This window comes from Meriones unguiculatus, chromosome 7 (assembly GCF_030254825.1).
Source record: "Meriones unguiculatus strain TT.TT164.6M chromosome 7, Bangor_MerUng_6.1, whole genome shotgun sequence".
NCBI classification, from domain to species: domain Eukaryota; kingdom Metazoa; phylum Chordata; class Mammalia; order Rodentia; family Muridae; genus Meriones; species Meriones unguiculatus.
The window spans coordinates 46,236,445-46,255,343 of record NC_083355.1 but is presented as its reverse complement, the minus strand read 5'-3'; the positions used below and the strand labels follow the sequence as shown (position 1 = coordinate 46,255,343).

Genomic DNA, 18,899 nt, shown 5'->3' with positions numbered 1-18,899 from the left:
CTGCCCTCAGGCGAATCTTCAAACCTTTGCCTTTCAACTCTTTACAGACCTTATTAAACAGAGTGGATGGACACCTGTTGGACCCTGCTTTTATTTGATTTTGAATGGCTGGGACTCTGAGCAACTGTAGCCAAGGAAAACAACCTTTAACTACTTGCTTTAACATAAAATGCTGAAACCTTTGTACTCTATACTCTGTTGACTATCTTACCTACCATGAGAGGTTTTGGAGGAGTTTGTCATTTGTCAAATCCAGAGAAGGTGGGGGACACCCATCCCATTCCTAATTCTACCAGAATCAGATTGCTACAGAAGTGACTTACCATTAGCTTCTTTTCTGTTTAAATAAAAATACAGAGCCACATCCAAAGGACATGGTGAAACTATTCAATGACCTTTCATTTATTGTAATAACAATCCTGCCCGCCCCCTGCAGTGCTAAATTCACCTACCAATGTTAGCCTTGTAATTCATAAAATAAACTATGTGTCTGCAAATACACTTTATAATATGTATAAATTTGGTAGTAGTAATTGGGCTGGTGTTGCTAGGTGGTTCTCTGTTCAGTCTGTGTTTCTCTCTCTCTGTGTGTCTGTATGTGTGTGAGTGAATACACGGTAAAACATTCCCATCAAAAGCAACCTGGGGAGGAAAGGGTTTATTTAATCTCACAGGTTCCGTTCATCATCGGGGGAACCAGGGCAGAGACAAGGCAAGAGCTGAAGCTGAAATCACAGAGGAGTGTTTATTGGACCTACATTCAGCAGCTATGTTGTGTGGGGAACAGTTGTGTCAGGTCAAATGAGAACAGGTGAAAGTACTTATCAGATCAGAGCAGACACAAAGATTAAAGAAAATACAGTGTGAGGAGAGAGAGAAAGACAGTGGAAAATTATTATTTTAAGACAGGGTCTCACTATGTAGCTTTGGCTGCCCTGGAACTTACTATGTAGACTAGGCTGGCCTCAAACTCACAGTGATCCAACTGTCTCCTGAATGCTGGGATTAAAGGCATGTGTCACCATGCCTGGCAAACAGTGAACAAACTAAAAACCAAAGCAAACAAACGGAGAACACCCTCCCACTCTGGGTCCTTCTCCCTCCAACTCTTCCCCCAGGCTCGCTGTGCTCCGCCCAGTGTTTGGCTGTGAGTCTCAGCACCTGTTTCCATCCTTCCCTGGGTGGAGTCTCTCAGAAGGGGTTGGCTGTCTCCCACGGGTGAGCCTCAGGTTAGGCCAGGGATTGGTGGCCTGTCTCTGCTCTGTCTTTATCCCTGCACATCTTGTAGGCAGGGTAAATTCTGGGTTGAGGTTTTTGTGGGTGGGTTGGTGTTCCACCTCCCTACACTAAGAGTCCTGTCCAGTTCAGTCTCCATGACCCCCACTACTGGGGTCTCAGAGTCACCCCCATATCCTCTCTGGAGCCTACCCTGTTGTAGGTCTCCAGCTTGTCTCAGAAACGTCCCCTCCCACAGTTTCCTCTCCTCCCCGCTCTCCCCATGCTGTGCCCACCTTTTTTTCCCACTCTTGTTTCCCTCCATACTCCCTGTTCTGTCTCTTCAGCTACTTCTGCTATTTTATTTCCTCTTCTGGCTGACATTCCAGCACACTCCCTTGGGCCCTCCTTGTTACTTAGCTTCTTTGGGTCTCAGAATTGTGGTATGGTTATCCTGTACTATATGGCTAATATCTACTTATAAGTGAGTACATACCATGTGTATCTTTGGGTTTGGGTTACCTCACTCAGGATGATCTTTTCCAGTTTCATCCATTTACCTGAAAACTTCATAATTTATTTGTTTTTAATAGCTGAGTAGTATTCCATGAGTAAATGTACCACATTTTCTTTATCCATTCTTTGTTTGAGGGACATCTGGGTTGTTTCCAGTTTCTGGCTATGACAAATAAAGTCGCTATGAATTTGGTTGAGCAAATAGCCTTGTTGTATGGTGGGGCATTTTTTTGGGTTATGCCCAGGAGTGGTATGGCTGGGTCTTGAGGTAGAGCTATTGCCAATTTTTTGAGAAAGTGCCAGATTGATTTCCAAAGTGGTTATACAAGTTTGCACTCCCACCAGTAATGGAGGACTCCCCTTTCTCCACATCCTCTCCAGTATATGCTGTCACTTTTTTGATCTTAGCCATTCTGACTGGTGTAAGATGGAATCTTAGAGTCGTTTTGATTTGTATTTCTCTGATGACTAATGACATTGAGCATTTCTTTCAGTGCTTCTTGGCCATTTGTTATTCCTCTGTTAAAAATTCTGTTTAGCTCTGGATCACATTTTTAAAAATTGCATTATTTGGTTTGTTGATGTTTAATTTCTTGAATTCTTCATATATTTTGGATATTAGCCCTTTGTCAGATGTAGGGTTGGTGAAGATGAGCTTCACAGGAAGACCAACAGAGCCAACTAACCTGGGCCCAGAAGGCTCTGTGGAGACTGAAGCGCCAACCAAGGACCATGCATGGACTGGACCTAGGCCCCCTACACATATGTACCTGATGGATAACTTGGTCTTCTTGTAGATTCCCTAGTAAGGGCAGTGGGGCCTGTTTTTGACATGGACTCTGTTGCATGTTTTTGATCACTTCCCCCTAGTGGGGCTGCCTTGCCAGGCCACTGTGGAGGAGGATGTGCTCAGTCCTGAAGCAGCTTGAAGTGCTGGGGTAGGTGTGTGTGTGTGTGTGTGTGTGTGTGTGTGTGTGTGTCTTTCCTGAAGGGTAGGGAAGTGGGGGGGGGGGGAAGAAGGAGGGAGGATAGAACCAGAAGGAGAGGACTACAGTTGGATGTAAAGTGAACAACTAAATAAATAAAGTTAAAAGTTAAAAAATAACCCTCTTGGTTGGAGCATGAGTCTCTGGGAAGTTCCCTGTGTTTAAATTTTCTGGTTCTGTTGCTCTCCTTGTGGAATTCCTGTCCTCTCCAGCTCTTACTGTTTCCCACTTCTTACACAGATGTAGCCCATGGCAGTTTAGTGTTCAAGTGGGTTACATAGTAATGGGAAGAGGGACTGCCCCTAACATAATCTGATTGGCCTGCTCTTTGATCACCTCCCCCTGAGGGAGGAGCACCTTTCCAGGCTACAGAAGATGACAATGCAGACACTCCTGATGAGATCTGATAGACTAAGATCAGAAGGAAGGAGAGGAAGACCTCCCCTATCAGTGGACTTGAGGAAGGGCATGCATGAAGAAGGGAGAGGGAGGGTGGGATTAAGAGGGGAGGAGGGAGGGTCTTATGGGGGGGATACAAAGTGAATAAAGTGTAATTAATAAAAGTTAAAAAAATCCTCTTGAGAGAGTGGAAGTTTATTTATTTTTTAACTGTTAGAAGGAAGTCTTGTGTATTGTTTGTGTGGGGCTCATATCTGGACAGGTTAAACGAGATTCTCATTATCTTATTAACTTGTAAGTTTTTTTCACTTATTTATTTATTACAATTTATTCACTTTGTATCCTAGCTCTGGTCCCCTCCTCATCCCCTCCCAATCCTGCCATCCCTCCCTCTTCTATTCCTATGCCTCTTCCTCAGTCTACTGATATGGGAGGTCCTCCTCCCCTTCCATCTGACCCTAGCCTATGAGGTCTCATTAGGACTGGCGGCATTGTCTTCCTCTGTGGGCCTAGTAAGGCTACCCCCCACCCCCCACCCAGAGGGAGATGATCAAAGAACCATCCACTCAGTTCATGTCAGAGACAGCCCCTGTTCCCCTTACTAGGGAGCCCATTTGGAGACTGAGCTGCCATAGGCTACATCTGTGTAGGGGCTCTAGGTTATATCCATGCATGGTCCTTGGTTGGAGTATCAGTCTCAGAAAAGACCCCTGGGCTCAGATTTTTTGGTTCTGTTGCTCTCCTTGTGGAACTCCTGTCCTCTCCAGGTCTTTCTATCTCCCCCTTCTTCCATGAGATTCTCTGCACTCTGCCCAAAGTTTAGCTATGACTCTCAGCATCTGCTTTAATAACCTGCTGGGTAGAGTCTTTCAGAGGCCCTCTGTGGATATAGTAAGTTTTATAGTTGTCTTTCTTTCTTTTACTCTAAATAATTTTTTTTATTTGGCACTCTAAATAAATTTACTCTATTTAATTATTTAAATAGTAAATTATTTGCTCTAAATAAATTTTTATTTATTTATTTATGTGGGGGTCAGAGACAATTTAGAGTAAATTATTTACTCTAAATAAATTTTTTTTTATTTATTTATGTGGGGGTCAGAGACAATTCATAGACAGTTCTCTCCTTCTACCTGTGGGTCCTAGGGATCAAATTCAGGTCTTCAGACTTGGAGGCAAGGGACTTCACCTGCTGAGCCATCTTGAAGGCTCAGCGGTCTTTCTTGAGAGTGACTGTTTAGTGTAAGGGCTCACGAGTCACTAGGAGTCAGGCTCTCTACTTGTGTGTGTGACAGCTTGCTGGGGTCAGACTCTGAGCAGTCAGTGATTGGTTGTTATAGCCTGGGAGTTTCTGCCTCGACAGGAGAAGCTCCCTATACTGAGGGATCTTCAGCCTCCTAAAACAGTGCCATGAGATGGAGGCCAAGTGTTTACACTCCGGAGCCCACTGGGGACACCCCACTCTCTTCCTGCTCTTCAGCATTCTGCCCACCCTACACGGAAGGTCCCAGCCCTCTGGCTCCCCGAGGTGAGGGAGGAGGAAGAATATAGATTGCCAGGATGGTGGGAGTGTTTATGAAGAGGCCCACGGGTGAGGGAGGAGGAAGAATATAGATTGCCAGGATGGTGGGAGTGTTTATGAAGAGGCTTGATGTGCACTATCCTTTAAGCTTCCTAACAGCCCACGAGGAAGCTCTTATTAGCTCTGCTTCATAAATGAGAAAATCAGGGCTCCAACAGCAAGTTACGCAGCGGCAGACTGTGACCTGGGTTTGACCCCAGGCAGCCTGACTTCAAACCCATCTTTACTGCTGAGTCAGGCCCGGGGCATGCAGGCTGTTCCTGTCTGAAGGGAGCTGGGCTGGCCTCTTGCTATCTGCTGTGGGCCCTGGGCTTCTTGCTTTACCTGTAGCTTGGCTCGTTTAATAATTACAGATTTCTCTTTCATTTGTTTGTGTGTGTGGAGCGCATGTGTGTGTGTGTGTAGATCTGAGGTTGATATTGGTAATCCTCCTAGATTGCTCTCCACCGTATTCATTGAGGCAAGGCCTCAGAATCCAGCCTAGTGTTGGCCAAAGCAGTTTGCCACGCTGCCAGCTTGCTCAGTGCTGCATCTTCAGAGCACTGGGATTAAAGGTGAGCTGCCACAGCAGCAAGGCATCTCCTATTGAAATCGGCACAGTCAGGGTTTCTGCAAGACGTTCAGTCTCTGCTTCAAATCTCCCAGGCGGTTTCAGACGATTCAGAAAGCCCTGACATATACTGCTGTGTGGGCTACTCCTCGTAAGCATTCCTGCGGGATTCTGTGTAGTCACAGGAAAGACTCGATGGCTGATATAGAGTTATCCGCAGACAGCTTAGACATTAGGCACAGGAGCCACAATCATTTGGGGCCTAGCCACTGCTGGCTCTGGGTTCTGCTGAGAGATTTTATTCTGAGAATTCGGTGGAACTCTTTGGGGCTTTGTTTGTCCAGGGAGCCCTCTTCCCCTGGAGCCAGAGAGGTCTTGCTCTGGGCCCTTGGAGATAGGACGGTCCAGGGCTGTACAGTGGCTGCAGAGCACCAAGAGGAATATCAAGAATTAACTAAAAGGGATTATGAAGAAAATGGAATGGATTTATCAGGGGCTAGTCATTCATATTTGGATGACATTGATGATGAGATAGACCAGATATTGGAGAAGTTTATGTTTGTAATCAGAATATAGACAAAATCATTAAAATTAAATTTGAGTGTTTAAAAACAGTTTAGTGTGGTAATTTAGCAGAACACAGGAAAGCAAGAAAATGTGTCAGACTAAATTAAGGATGTTATGTTACTAATGTATGCAATTTAAATTTTTGTTAGTAGTAGCTATCAGAATAAACTTTATTCCCCATAACTTAATGTGTGTATTGTGTGTATAGTGTATTATATGTGGTTAATTTCACTGTTTTGGCTGTAATAAGATTTTGAAATGCTGAAAGTAAAACAAGGGAAACTTTTGTGTGAACCTGTTTTTTTTTTTTTTTTTAATGTTATGTCCTCATCTTCCTTTGCTTTTTAAAATAGAGTATCATTTTTACCGAGGCAACTTCAGCTCAGTGATTTTAAGTTTTCTTCTTTCTCTCCTCATACCTCCCTCCCCTCTGCCTGCTTGCTGACCCTGAGGATTGAACCTAGGGTCTCATACATTTTAGTAAAGCATTGAGCAACTGTGCTATATAGCCTACCCTTAAATTAATGAAATACTTTTGGAGAAGTTTTGGGTTCACAGGAAAATTGAGCAGAAGTTCAGCTTTCTCACAAATTGAATTCTCTAACCCCTACCCCAACAGCCTCCCCTGCCATTGCCATTATGCCGCAGCACACACAGCATCCCTAATGAGGCAGCTTCTTAGCTCTTGGCCCTGGACGAGGAAGGAACCTATCCTGCCCTCTGTTTAGGCCTGAGCTGGGAGAGGGAATTCTGCCTCATTCTCTGCCCCAGCCCCACAGCAGAAAGTAGGGTGTTTTCTCGGATGTGTCCCGGAATCTGCTCCTCTTCACTGGACCCCTCCCCATGGACTCCTATTTGTCCTCTCTGGAGAGATGGAATCCATGGGTTGGTCACCTGGACTGGTGTCCGTGGGTCTTAGAAGGTGCAGAGAGTTGGGCGGGTTTGCTCATGGCCTCCTGTGAGCTCTTGGTGGGTTTTGGGCATCAGGCAGAGGATAGCTTTTGCTGACTAGGCCTTCTGCTCTGATGTCAGCTAGCAGGATGGGGCACACTTGGGCATCTTGGCAGACACCTAGAGGTTGCCTGCTGTTCAGGCCTCTAGGCAGGCCAGGACAGGAATAACCAGAGTCTTCCTTTTCTCTCTCCCTGCCTCTATCCCACTCCAGGATCTGGCCCTGGCTCCTCTTCTGCTCACACATACCACATCTGAAAGGCTTCTTCCTGGGGTTGTATGCTCTTTCCGTCATGGAAGGAGAGTTCAGGTTGCTGAAGAAAAGCGAGCATGGCACAGCTCATGGCTGCTGCAGGAACTGGGAACCTGGTGGCGGGGGACAGTTGAAGGAGCCCTACCGGTCATCCACGTGGCAGACAGGACCAGGCAACCACTGCTGGGTTTGCAAGGGCTGGAGAATGAGGTAGAAGGCGGTGGGACTTCCACCCGCAAAGAGACGCAGTTGTGCTGTGCGGATGCCAGACAGATAGAAACCGCACTAAGGCAAGCTTCATACCATGCAGGTAGCCAGATGCACTGCCTTTAGTGTGCACCGCTGCTTCAGCCTGGCTGGGGACGCTCCCTGTTAGATACGGCGGGGACAGTGTCGCTTCTGGCCAGGCGCCAACTCAACTCTGGTGACTAAGGGTTCAGGATTGACCCAGCAGCCTGGGGTCGCATCTCATCTCATGTCTGCTCACTTTGCTGAGTTCACACATTACCGTGGGCATGTCACCACACCTTGAAACAGGCCAGGGTCTCAGGTGTCTGGTACTGTGCTGCTGAAACTTCCTTTCAATTCCAGTCCAAATGCTCCTCTGATCTGAACCCATCCCACTTCCCCATTAGATGGCTCCCTCTTGCTTCAGCTGGCCCTTGTCAGCCGTGATGGGATCACCCCTGCTGGAGCTAGTCTTGTAAGTTTCTGGAGGGTAGGGATAACTCTCTGAATTCTTCACCAGGATCTTGCTGGGCCCTCCTGTGTAGGGGTCTCGCAACGGCTGGACTCAATGGCATTGGATGTGGGTCAGCCCTCGGCACTACACTGGGTTCCGATGAGGTCATGTCCTTAGAGCAGAAGGGCTTCCCCTAATTCCTTGTTACGGAGCATGCCTTTGGATGAGCGATAAACGACCTTTAAAGTTAGTCTTCAGCTGCTTGCTAAGTGTGAAAGCAAGGAAAGTTTCAACACAAAGCTGGGAACAGCCCCTTGGCCAGGATTCTGAGACACCAGAGCAAAGACGGCCAAGGCTGAGTCAGGCCTGGGCAGGTGAGGAAGGGAGGGCTTTGATGTTGGTGTTCTGGCACAGGGATGGGAAATCAGGAGCACTAACTACAGGCTTCCCCGGGTTAAGCTGAAGGAGCGGCACCCTGTTGCCGTCACACCTGAAGCCTTTCCTCTGCCCTCTCTCATGACCTAGAAGCTGACCCTGCCTCATTCCACCTCCCCAGGCCTGGCAGGTTGTAGTGGTCAGGAATCAGGATCTTGCCTCCTGGGAACAGTCGGGAAAGCCCCTGCTGTATCAGCCGATTGCACTGCCACGGAGCTGGGACTTTTATTCTAACCTTGTCATGTCTTGCCTACACATCTTCCCTGTGGAAGGAGGTTCCTGAGTCAAGCTCTGCTCCACCCCTTTCCCAGAAGCCATTTGGGCAAGTAGAGAGGGCACAGAGTTTTCCTGTAGTGCTCTGGCTTTACAAACAGTGACACAGACAATTGCTGTGAGAACAAATTCGTGTGACAATGACACTAACTGCTGTCACAGTTATGAATTCTTTCTGCGTCCTAGGCCTTTCCCTAGCCCTTTCCACCTGCTCTGCCTTCCTCGGTGGGTTATGTATCATCCACAGCTGAGGAAACCTAGGCTGGGGAGAAATGACCTGCCCAAGATCATACAGGCAGGAAGTGGTGAGGTTGTTGCTCATGAAGGTCCATGATGCATAATCGCTGTTGGGAAACGTTGGACTTCCTCTGTCTCTGAGGGATTTGATCCCAGGAACTATTTTTGAAAGATGGATGTAAAGTCTTAGTGGCGGTCACCCTAGGGTCCACCAGGAGAGCCTTTGGTTGTATCCTTTGACCATGTATGAAGCCTCTTTACCGCTATCATCTTTGCCTCTGTACAGCATCCTTGAGCAGCAAGTTTTCTGTAATGGGCAAGTGAGGAAACTGAGGCCTCTGAGGATCAAATATAAGAGGGAAGGGTTGGGACCAGACCTACAGCTTTGTGCCACAGCAAGTGCTTTTTCTGCCTTTTCTCCTATGGGGTGAGGCTGATCTGTGGGTGTGGGGGTGACTCACGCAGGGCACGTGGGTGGTGGGTGTGGCCTACCTGGCGCCGAGGGCAGGTGGCCCAGCCAGTTTTGCCTCTGATGCTTCATTCCAGCTGTCAGCTATCTCTGAGTCTAGGATGAGAGCCTCTTGCCATCTCAGCCACCTTCCTGACGGTGGGTTTTGGGCCCCAGACATGCGGTGATCTCAAAGCAAGGGCTGCCACCACCATCTGGAACCTGCCAGGTAAGTCCTTGTCACCCAGGAAAGCTAATGCCCCTCAGAAAGACTAGAGCATGGGTCTGGGATCCTCGGGGCCACATCTTCCCTTTGACCATGGGCCCCAGGAAGGTGTGGGGAAAAGATGGGGTTCTAATATGGGAAAAAAGCCAAGGTATCTTTTGGCAACAGGCAGAGGAGAGAATTTATACTCTGACAGGCATAGAAACTTTCCCCTGATGTTTGTGAATCCCAGGATAGAGAAAATCTGGAGTTTGTGACTCCCTCAGCTAGCTTAGGGATGTGAATCTCCATGGCAGGAGTGTGATGGGTGTTCAAGATGGTGTGAACTATCCCAGCACTGAAGAAGGACAGCATCCACACACTCATAGATACTGAGGTAGCAACTATGGAGGTCTCCCTGTGGCTCCTGCTGGGTCTATGTCCCTGGAACAGCCATTTCAATCAGCATGTGTGGGCCCTGGCAGGTGTGACATGGTACTTCCTGGGTGAGGGAGCTGGATCCCAGGGCAGGGAGAGAGTCCAGCAGGTGAGGATGCAAGGCTTATAAGGTGACTCAGGAGCTAATTATAGCTGCTGGAGCCCAAGTCCAGATTACTCTGACCCCCACTTGCCCCAACTGAACAGAATAGCCTACACTCATGGGCCTAGAACAAGAGGATAGAACAATTGGTGTGATGAGTACAGGCTTATTGGGGACCATTCAGCTATTTCTCAGGAGGAGAACCAGAGGATGAGGGAGGGTGAGGCACACCGCTGTCAACTTTTGTTCCTGGCTCAGCAAAGCCTTGTTAGCCCAATGTGTGGACTGATTGCCTTGGGCAGAGCCCATCTGACTCTGGCTATGATGGATTAGGCAGGGGTTGGAGGGCACTTCTATACCTAAGTTACTTGAGGTGGCTTAAATTGAGGTTGTTCCCCTAAATTCTTGTCCATACTACATTTCCATGCCTGTCCAATCCTAAGTGGCTAGCAGCCTCTTCCCCCTCCCCATGCTCTGCATTGACAGCTTCCTCCTGACCCCTGGGCCACTAGGCTCTCCCATACCCTGTGACCTGTTCTCCTTCAGGCTCTTTGCCTATATCACTTGGAACCTTCCTCTACTCCCTGCTTCCCTGGCATCGGTCTCCAAGCTATGTCCGAGAAATTCACAGTATGGCTCAGCCTGCTGCCAAGACCTTCTTTGCCAGGGGTCCCCAGGACCTCATCCAAAACCACATGCTCTTTGACCCTCAGGGTGAGCTGTGCCCTGAGCCCAGATGGCACAGCTGCTGCACCTCAGTCTTTAAGCCTCGCACTGAGATCCTTTCCCTAGTGTCTTTGGAAGGTATATGAGTACCCTTCTCCAACTCAGCCCATACTGAGCATTAGTGAAGCTTGTTTGGATTGAAGGGTTGGCCACCTGTATTCCAGGTATGGAAGGCACTCTGCTTCTTCTAGCAAGAGGACTGACAGGGGCCCAGTCAGGGTCTGGCTGTGCTTAGCTTGTACAGGAAGGGAGTGAGTTGCAGGGAAGACCTGCAGGTACTGAGGAATTCAAAACCCCCAGCTGGGTTATTCAGAGCAGCATCTAGAGAAAAGGTGACATTGACGTTCTGTTAAGGTCAAAGGTTCTGTGACCTTGACAAATAGATCTGAATACTGAGTCTTAGGGGAGACATTGAGAGAGCAAAGTTAAGTCTCAGAAGTCTATCTAGAAAAGGGATGGGGCTGGAGACGCTGGTGGGAGCTAGGCAGCAGGACGGTCCTTCCCTGGGTTCTGTGCTGGGCTCTCCTGTTGCTTCAGAAGCAGGGAATGTGGGAACTGTTCCCAAGAAGGGCTGACAGCCTGGGAAGGTAGGGAGCAAGCTCCCTGCTGGCGAGGTGTGAGCAGGGGCTGGAGAGCTTTCATGGGAGTCTGAAGCCGCCAGCAGTTACCTCCTGCTCTCTCAACCTCAGCCCATGCCCTGGGTTCCAGCAATGAATGCCCATTCCAAGGAGATGGTACCCCTCATGGGCAGAAGAGCCACTGCACCCTGTGGGAACCCTGTTGTGCTGACAGAGAAGAGGCCAGCAGATCTCACCCCCACCAAGAAGAGGTAAGATGGAAGGCCTGGGCCTAAGTGTGGGACACTGGAGGCACCCACTCCAGGGATCCCTTGCTTCCTATAGACTCAACACTGCGACAGACATCTGGGGTGGCCTAATGACAGACTGGGTATAAGTGGAGGACAGCACTGCATATTCAGGTGCCTTTGCTCAGGTGCTCATGACTGGTGCAAGAGTGAGGTCTCTTTAGAGGGGGGCGCTGAAGCAGGAGCAATCAGGAAGACTCTTGGAGGGCTGAGGGTCACCACAGCCATGTTTGAGAACAGGAGTAAGAAGGTGGTGTCATTCTAGGTGGTCTGAATCCACAGAGAAGCATGTTTTTCTCACAGACACACACAAATGGCTTTCAATCTACTGTGGAACTAAATCTGTAAAATGGGTTGTAGAGGGAAAATCTGGGAAAGCAGAAGGTACTGTGGTGTGGATTCGATACTGTGCAAAGTGTAACTTACTGGGAATTTACAGAAAAAAGGGTGGTTTTGGAGGCAGCAAAATAGGAGGATCCTGGCACCAAGGCAGCAGGTAGATGTTTTTGATTAAGCTGGATGAAGGTAGCCATAGTTAACCAGAATAGCTAACTAGCCTTTTCTCATGGCCACTGTCAATTAACTCTTGGCTGAGGTTTTCTTTTGAGACAGGGTTAAGTTTCTTAGGTTGGTTTGGACTTGACACATAGCCGAAAGGTCTTGAACGTCGATCCTCCACTTTCTGAGTGCTGGGATTACAGCTGTGTGTCTTCAGCGTCAACTATTGTAATGGCTGTGCATCTTGTATGGCTTCAGATGTATGACATGGCCAACTGGTGGGGAAAATGGAAATTATGATCAAGATGGCTATCGTGTCTATATATAGCAGGATCTCTATGTGAGGACACTACTAATGACATCGACTTATAAGACATAGTTAATTGCCTTTGTGTTAACAAAGCGGTTAGCACAGTCAGGGTGGTCAGTGCTCAGCGTGCGTTCTTTGATAGTAAGGGGCTCCTGGGAGCTGGGCAGGGCTGGAGAGGTTTTGTCTCACTTCTAATTGAGGAGATTGAGGACAGAGAACAGCTTTCTAGGGTCTTCATGGCTGATCTTTCATTTTTTCAGTTGATTGGGTACCTCTTATTTGGGACAGGCTAGACCAAGGTGCTAGGTCCCTGGACCAGGGTGGTCCACAGTCTAGGATGGTTCATTTGTGCTGCTTCCTCTGCCCTCACCTAGCCCTGATGATCTTCAGGTGAGTAGGGGCAGGCCCAGGTGATTTCCTGAAGGAAGGAGGGCATGGGGAGATAGGAACTGTGGAACTGTTGCTCTAGATTACCCATGTGGACAATGTATTAGGAAGAGGCTGCAGACAGTGAGACCTTGATGAAGCTGTTGGGAAGCAGGTGCTACTGGGTGAGGCCTGAGCCTTGGTAGCCAGGAATGGAGGAAACAATGGAAGAGAGTGGAATTAGTCTAGGATCTTCTGGGATCAAAAACAGAGAAGGAAGAGCCAGCAGAGACACCCTCTGGTGTGGTAACTCAGAAGGATGCTGGGTCACCTTGGCCAAGAGCTCATCAAAGGAGGAGCAAGGACAGGAGCAGTGAGGCAAGTGTGAAGTACCAAGTATGAGGTGCCCAGAGGACACCTAGGCAGAGCTTGGAGTTCAAGAGAGGAAGCTAGAAGCAAGGTAGCGTGGGAGTGGGTACAGCCTAGGCCTTCATGGGCCCATCCCGTAACAGAAGCACAGTTGACCTAAGCCAATATGGTCCATTTTACCTTTCTTTGTACTCCCAGGAGAGACTTGGGAATAAGGAAGGGGTTGTGAACAGGTTCTTAGAAAAACCCCAGGTTCTTCCATATCAGGCCCAGCTGTTCTTGTTTGCTTGTTTTTGAAGCCCATGTCTATTCATGAACTTAGTTTCAGGCTCAGAGTCACTGGCCAAATGACTGCCTGGCCCAGCCAGTGGTAGGAGGTGTGACTTTGTCTCCTGAAGTGGTGGTCCTGAAGACTTCCTGAGGGTCCTCATGTGAAGGTTTGAACCTTTCCCTCAGAACTGAGTATAAGACTTAGGTCTAAAGACAGTAAGAAAAATAAGGAGTAAATTATATATAAAGACAGTGCACAATGCCAGTCACCAGCAGGCCATGAGCCAGCAGGAGAACTCAAGGCACCAAGCGGATTGCAGGTCTAAGGGGGGGACAGATCTTTGGACCTGGTTGTTTTCCTGGGTCATCATGTCAGTCCTTGAGCAGTTGCCACATTGGCCTCCTTATTGGGCCCTAGGTAAGGTGACATACATGGTCAGAGAGCTGGCCTTGGGGAGTTCAGACACTTGGACATTTTTTGGGTCAAAGCAGAAGGCTACCCAAGCTCCTATCTAGTCCTAGGTTGCTTCCTGGTCTTGGAGTTGTCTCTTTAAAGTGACAGAAGTGGTGGAAAAATGATATACAGCTGTCTGTGTACCTGAACTGACCACACCCAGGTTGCACCCTTTGGCCTAGACCAACAGAGTAAACAATGAGCATTCGAAGCAGGCAGAAGCCAAGATGTCATGTGGTCCAGGCCTTACCCCGGCTTATGATGGTGGGTGGGAGGGGGTTGTGTAGTGTGAAGTAGGGCAGGAGTGGGTCAGGCCCTGCCTTATGACTTAGGTGCTTGCCTAACCATTTGATCTTCCTAGCCTGACTGTCATCACTCCTCTCTCCATATCTTGTTCTCTGGGCTCCAAAGGTTTCCTTTTCCAGCACAGACTTCTTTTCTAGCCCAGGAGGCATTTGTAATTCTTTTCTCTGCTTCAGGTTTTTCCAAAACATATGTCAAGATCCAGATTGCATCGTAGTTAGCACAACAATTGGAACCTTCCAATCCTGTCCTCAATTATAAGAACCTTCGCTGTTCTTGTGTTCCTATAACCCAGCCTCTCCCTGAAGAGACTGATGTGGTCACTGGGACAAATGTGTCAGCCCTGGATGACATCTCTGAGGATGTGGTCTCTGGAAGGGGCTATTATCCTCTTCCTATCCCCTCAGTTGCACACACTGGGCAAATGATTAGTTTTGAGTAAGTGGACAAGCCATTGAGGGATCAGGCAAGGGAATAAGGGGAGTGGTGAGCCAATGAGGAAGCTGCCCAGAGGCTCCTTCCATATCAACCAGGTCACTGTGCGCTGAGATGATGCTTTCTCCTTCCTTGGTGCCTGGGTGCTCAATACTTACATGATGTGGCTTTCTAGACCATTCCTGATCTCTTGGAGGAGCCCAAGAGAAGACAAGATCTGGTGGAGGAGTGGCAGAAGACCCCACTTCAGCTCTGTGCATAAGACTGAGGGTGGGGACACGGTGAGAGCTTTCAGTGGTTGGGAGCACAGCCAGCCACACACAGGGAGGATCCAGCCTGCACCACTGGCAGTTTAAGGTTGTGACCCACAGACCTCTCCACCTTACCTACCTACTTGATTGCTATCTATCTATCTATCTATCTATCTATCTATCTATCTATCTATCTATCTATTCTTTTATTATTCTATCATATATCCACTATTTATCTATTAGCTCATCTGCCCTTCTGTCTGACCAGCCATTATTTCTTTCATTTGAATACTTCTTATTTATCATCTATCCTTTCTAATTAAATTAAATTTATTTTATTTAGTATAATTTATTCACTTTGTATCCTGGCTGTGGCCCCCTCCCTTGTCTCTTCCCAATCTCACCCTCCCTCCCTCTTCTCCCCCTATGCCCCTCCTCTAGTCCACTGATAGGGGAGGACCTCCTCCCCTTCTATCTGACCCTAGCTTATCAGGTCTCATCAGGACTGGCTACATTGTCTTCCTCTGTGGTTGGCAAGGCTGCACTCCTTCCTCCAGGGGAGGTGATCAGAGAGCCTGCCACTGAGTTCATGCCAGAGACAACCCCTATTCCCCTTCCTAGGGAACCCACTTGGAGACTGAGTCTATGGACTACATCTAAGCCAGGGTTTTAGGTCCTTTCAATGCATGGTCCTTGGTTGGGGTATCAGTCCCTGTAGGGCCCCCAGGGCCCAGGTTTTTTGCTCTGGTCTCCTTTTGGAGCTCCTGCTCCTCCAGGTCTTTCTATCTCCCCCTTCTTTCATAAAATTCCATGCATTCTGCTCGAAGTTTGGCTATGAGTCTTAGCCTCTGTTTTGATACCTCAATCAGTAGAGTCTTTCAGAGGCTGCCTGTGGTAGGCTCCTGTCCTGTTCCCTGTCTTCTCCTGCTTCTAATGTCTACTGCGTTTGCCTTTCTGAATGAGGATTGAGCATTTTCCCTAGGGTCTTCCTTGTTGTTTAGCTCCTTTAGGAGTATAGATTTTAGTATGTTTATCCTATATCATATGTTTAATAACCATTTATGAGTGAGTATATATCTTATGTATATTTCTGATTCTGGGTTACAATAAATAGGACCAAAAAACCTTCTGTAAAGCAAAGGATACTGTCATCAGAACAAAACGACAGTCGACAGATTGGGAAAGGATCTTCACCAACCCTATATCTGACAGAGGGCTGATATCCAGAATCTATAAAGCACTTAAGAAGTTAAACACCAACAAACCAAGTTATCCAATTAAAAATGGGGTACAGAGCTAAACAAAGAATTCTCAATAGAGGAATATCGAATGCAAGAGAAACACTTAAAGAAATGTTCAACATCCTTAGTCATCAGGGAGATGCAAATCAAAACAACCTTGAGATTTCACCTTATATCCATCAGAATGGCTAAGGTCAAAAACTCAAGGGACAATATATGCTGGAGAGGATGTGGAGAAAGGGGAACCCTCCTCCATTGCTGGTGAGAATGTAAACTTATACAGCCACTTTGGAAATCAATCTGGTGCTTTCTCAGACAATTAAGAATAGTGCTACCACAAGATCCAGCTATACCACTCCTAGGCATATATCTGAAAATTTTATTTTAATTCATCAGCTTTACATCCTGACTACAGTTTTTTACTCCCCCTTCTCCTCACAGTCCTTCCCTCCCACCTGCCTGACCCACACCTACTCCTCTCCTTCTCTTTAGAAAAGGGCAGGCCTCCTATCGATATCAACCAGCCTTGGCGTATCAAGTTGCAGTAAGACTAGGCACATCTTCTCCTATTGAGGCTGGACAAAGGCATCCCAGTAGGGGGAAAGGGTCCCAAAGGTAGGCAACAGAGTCAGAGCTAGCCTGTGCTCTCGCTGTTAGGAATTCCACACGAAGACCAAGCTGCACAACTGCTGTTGCATATGTGCAGAGGACCTAGGTCAGTCATGTGCATGCTTTCTGGTTGGCAGTTCAGTCTCTGCGGGCCCCTATGGGCACTTATCCTTTCATACATTTATTCAATGGGGTGTTTTCAGGGACTCACTGTTGATTCTGGAAAATCAAGGATAATGTGATTATAGTGCCTACCATTGGGAAGCTCACAGCCTAATGACAGTGTGTTATCCAGTGCCAAGAATGAAATGGCCTATCTGTGCTGTGCATTAGTATTGCCTTGGAGCTAGTTTTGACCAAACCACTGGAATAGAAGATCTGGAAAAGAAGGGAGTCTGCCTGGATCATAGCTACAGGGCCAGTGCCTGGCACACTGTAGGTGTTTGAGAAGTTTCTGTTGGGTGAAGCAGCTCAAGGGCAGGATAGGTGGAAGGGATGACCAGACCAAACTTTCTTGGAAAAAGCCCATGGTTTTGGGTTTGGACCTCTGTGTGGAGAAAACCCACCAATTCTCAACCAGGATGTCTTGAGGCTGAGTGTCTAGTAAGTGTGTTTGGAACCTCTGAGTCAGGCTGCCATAGTGGAGTGGGGACAGCTCTGGAGTGGTAGTTCAGGATATGGTCATTTGACTGGTTAACCTCCAGTGTCCACGTTATCTGGACAGCTCTTAAGTGGAGGGTCTTGGAGTTGCCTTGGCTGGGAATCATCTGGCCCAACAAATATTCTATCTGCTGAGGATTCCTGGTCCAAAGATAGAGAGCACCCAGCTTGAGGTGAGAGTTTGACCAGAACCTAAGCTTTGGATCCCAGCCAAATGTTTTCTCCTCTCCTTGTTTTCTCCTTTAATGTTTCATCACTTTTGAAGTATTTTCTTTTAGGTAAGGCCAGAATCTCAATCTCTCTCTCTCTCTCTCTCTCTCTCTCTCTCTCTCTCTCTCTCTCTCCACTCTCTCTTTCCTATACTTCTTTCTCTCTCTCTCTCTTCCCCTGAACAAGTTCTTACCTGTATCCCAGACTGACCTTGAGCAACTGCCTCAGGCTCTCGAGTGCTCCATAGTGGAGCCACCATCCTGGCAGAAGCTTCTCTTGATGCTCAGAAGCCTGGGGTTCAGAGGAAGGCCAAGGTGTCCTCTGCTCCATTCACCTCTCATTCGTGGGTTAATTATGAGCTTTAGGCTTGTCTGTGCCTGAAGTGAGGAGAGGGACTTCCCAGGTTTCTAGGGTTCTCTTGCCAGCCCCTACTGGCTAACGTCCTGTCAGTCAACCCCTGTGGTAGATCCCACTGGAAGCAGGCCCAGAGGACTCAGCGGGAGCAGGGCTGTGCCCACTGCGGTGCCAGTTATCAGCCTGGACAGCGGGAGCAGGTTCTATAGCCAACTCGCGTCTGCCCTGGGGGAAGGTGCTTACTCACCCTTAGCCTCAAATGCCTTGTTGGTAGACTGGGGCCCTGATCACAGCCTGCTCCTCTTCTTTCTGAACTTGAGATGGGTGGAACTTGCGCTTTGGAACATCTTGTGTTCTGGCCTTGGGACAGATTCGGGCAGCAAGGGTGTTTAAGAACCTGTAGGCCTGCAGTCAGGTCTGCTGTCGGGGTGCAGCATGCTGCACAGGTCTCATGGCCGGCAACAGCTGTGGAAGGGTTGGGTGTACTGTGACTGAATTCACCCTCACTGGTCCTCACTTTAATGTCACCAGAAGACTCGTCTCCCAGTGTGTGACTATGGTGTCCAAGGTCTGCATCTGTGGGTGTGGCTGGGTGTGGCTGGCATGTCTTGGACAGAGTGTCTGGTGTTTCTTGAGGCAGCATGTGTCTCCCATTCCTATGTGTCTCTTCTGAGGAGAAAGCTGGCCATGTCCTTGTTGCTCTCCTCCACTGCCTGGCAACGTTTTCTAACCACCCTCTCTCCTTTTTTTGTCGTTAATTTTTTTTTTGGTAGTGTGTATCAATTGCACTATTAGGGGCTTCGTTATGACATTCATGCAAGTACATAATGTACTTCGACGAGAGGTTTCCCTCTTGTTGCTTTTTCTCTTTTAAAAATAGTTTTGAACATTTATTTATTCATATGTAAGTATATATTTATTACATGTATGGGTGTTTTGCCTACATGTATGATTGTATACTATGTGTGTGCAGTGTTCACAGAAGCCAGAAAAGGGAGATACAGGATCCCTGAGGACTGGTGTTACAGATGGTTGTGAGCCTCCATGTGCATTCTGGGAACCAAACCTGGGTTCTCTGGGAGAGCATCAGAGAACCGCTCAGCCATCTCTCTTAACCGCTCAGCCATCTCTCCTGCAT

At 48.0% G+C, this 18,899-nt stretch overlaps 1 protein-coding gene across 1 annotated transcript in view; it reads left to right on the top strand.

Annotated features, from left to right (window-relative positions):
* Positions 1–11,197: 11,197 nt before the first annotated feature.
* Positions 11,198–18,899, top strand: part of Trpv3 (transient receptor potential cation channel subfamily V member 3) — a 28,386-nt gene continuing 20,684 nt past the window's right edge. The window contains exon 1 of the mRNA XM_021654609.2: positions 11,198–11,395. Coding sequence (XP_021510284.1) covers positions 11,259–11,395 — 137 coding nt within the window. The 5' untranslated portion in view covers positions 11,198–11,258. The remainder of the gene's footprint in view (positions 11,396–18,899) is intronic.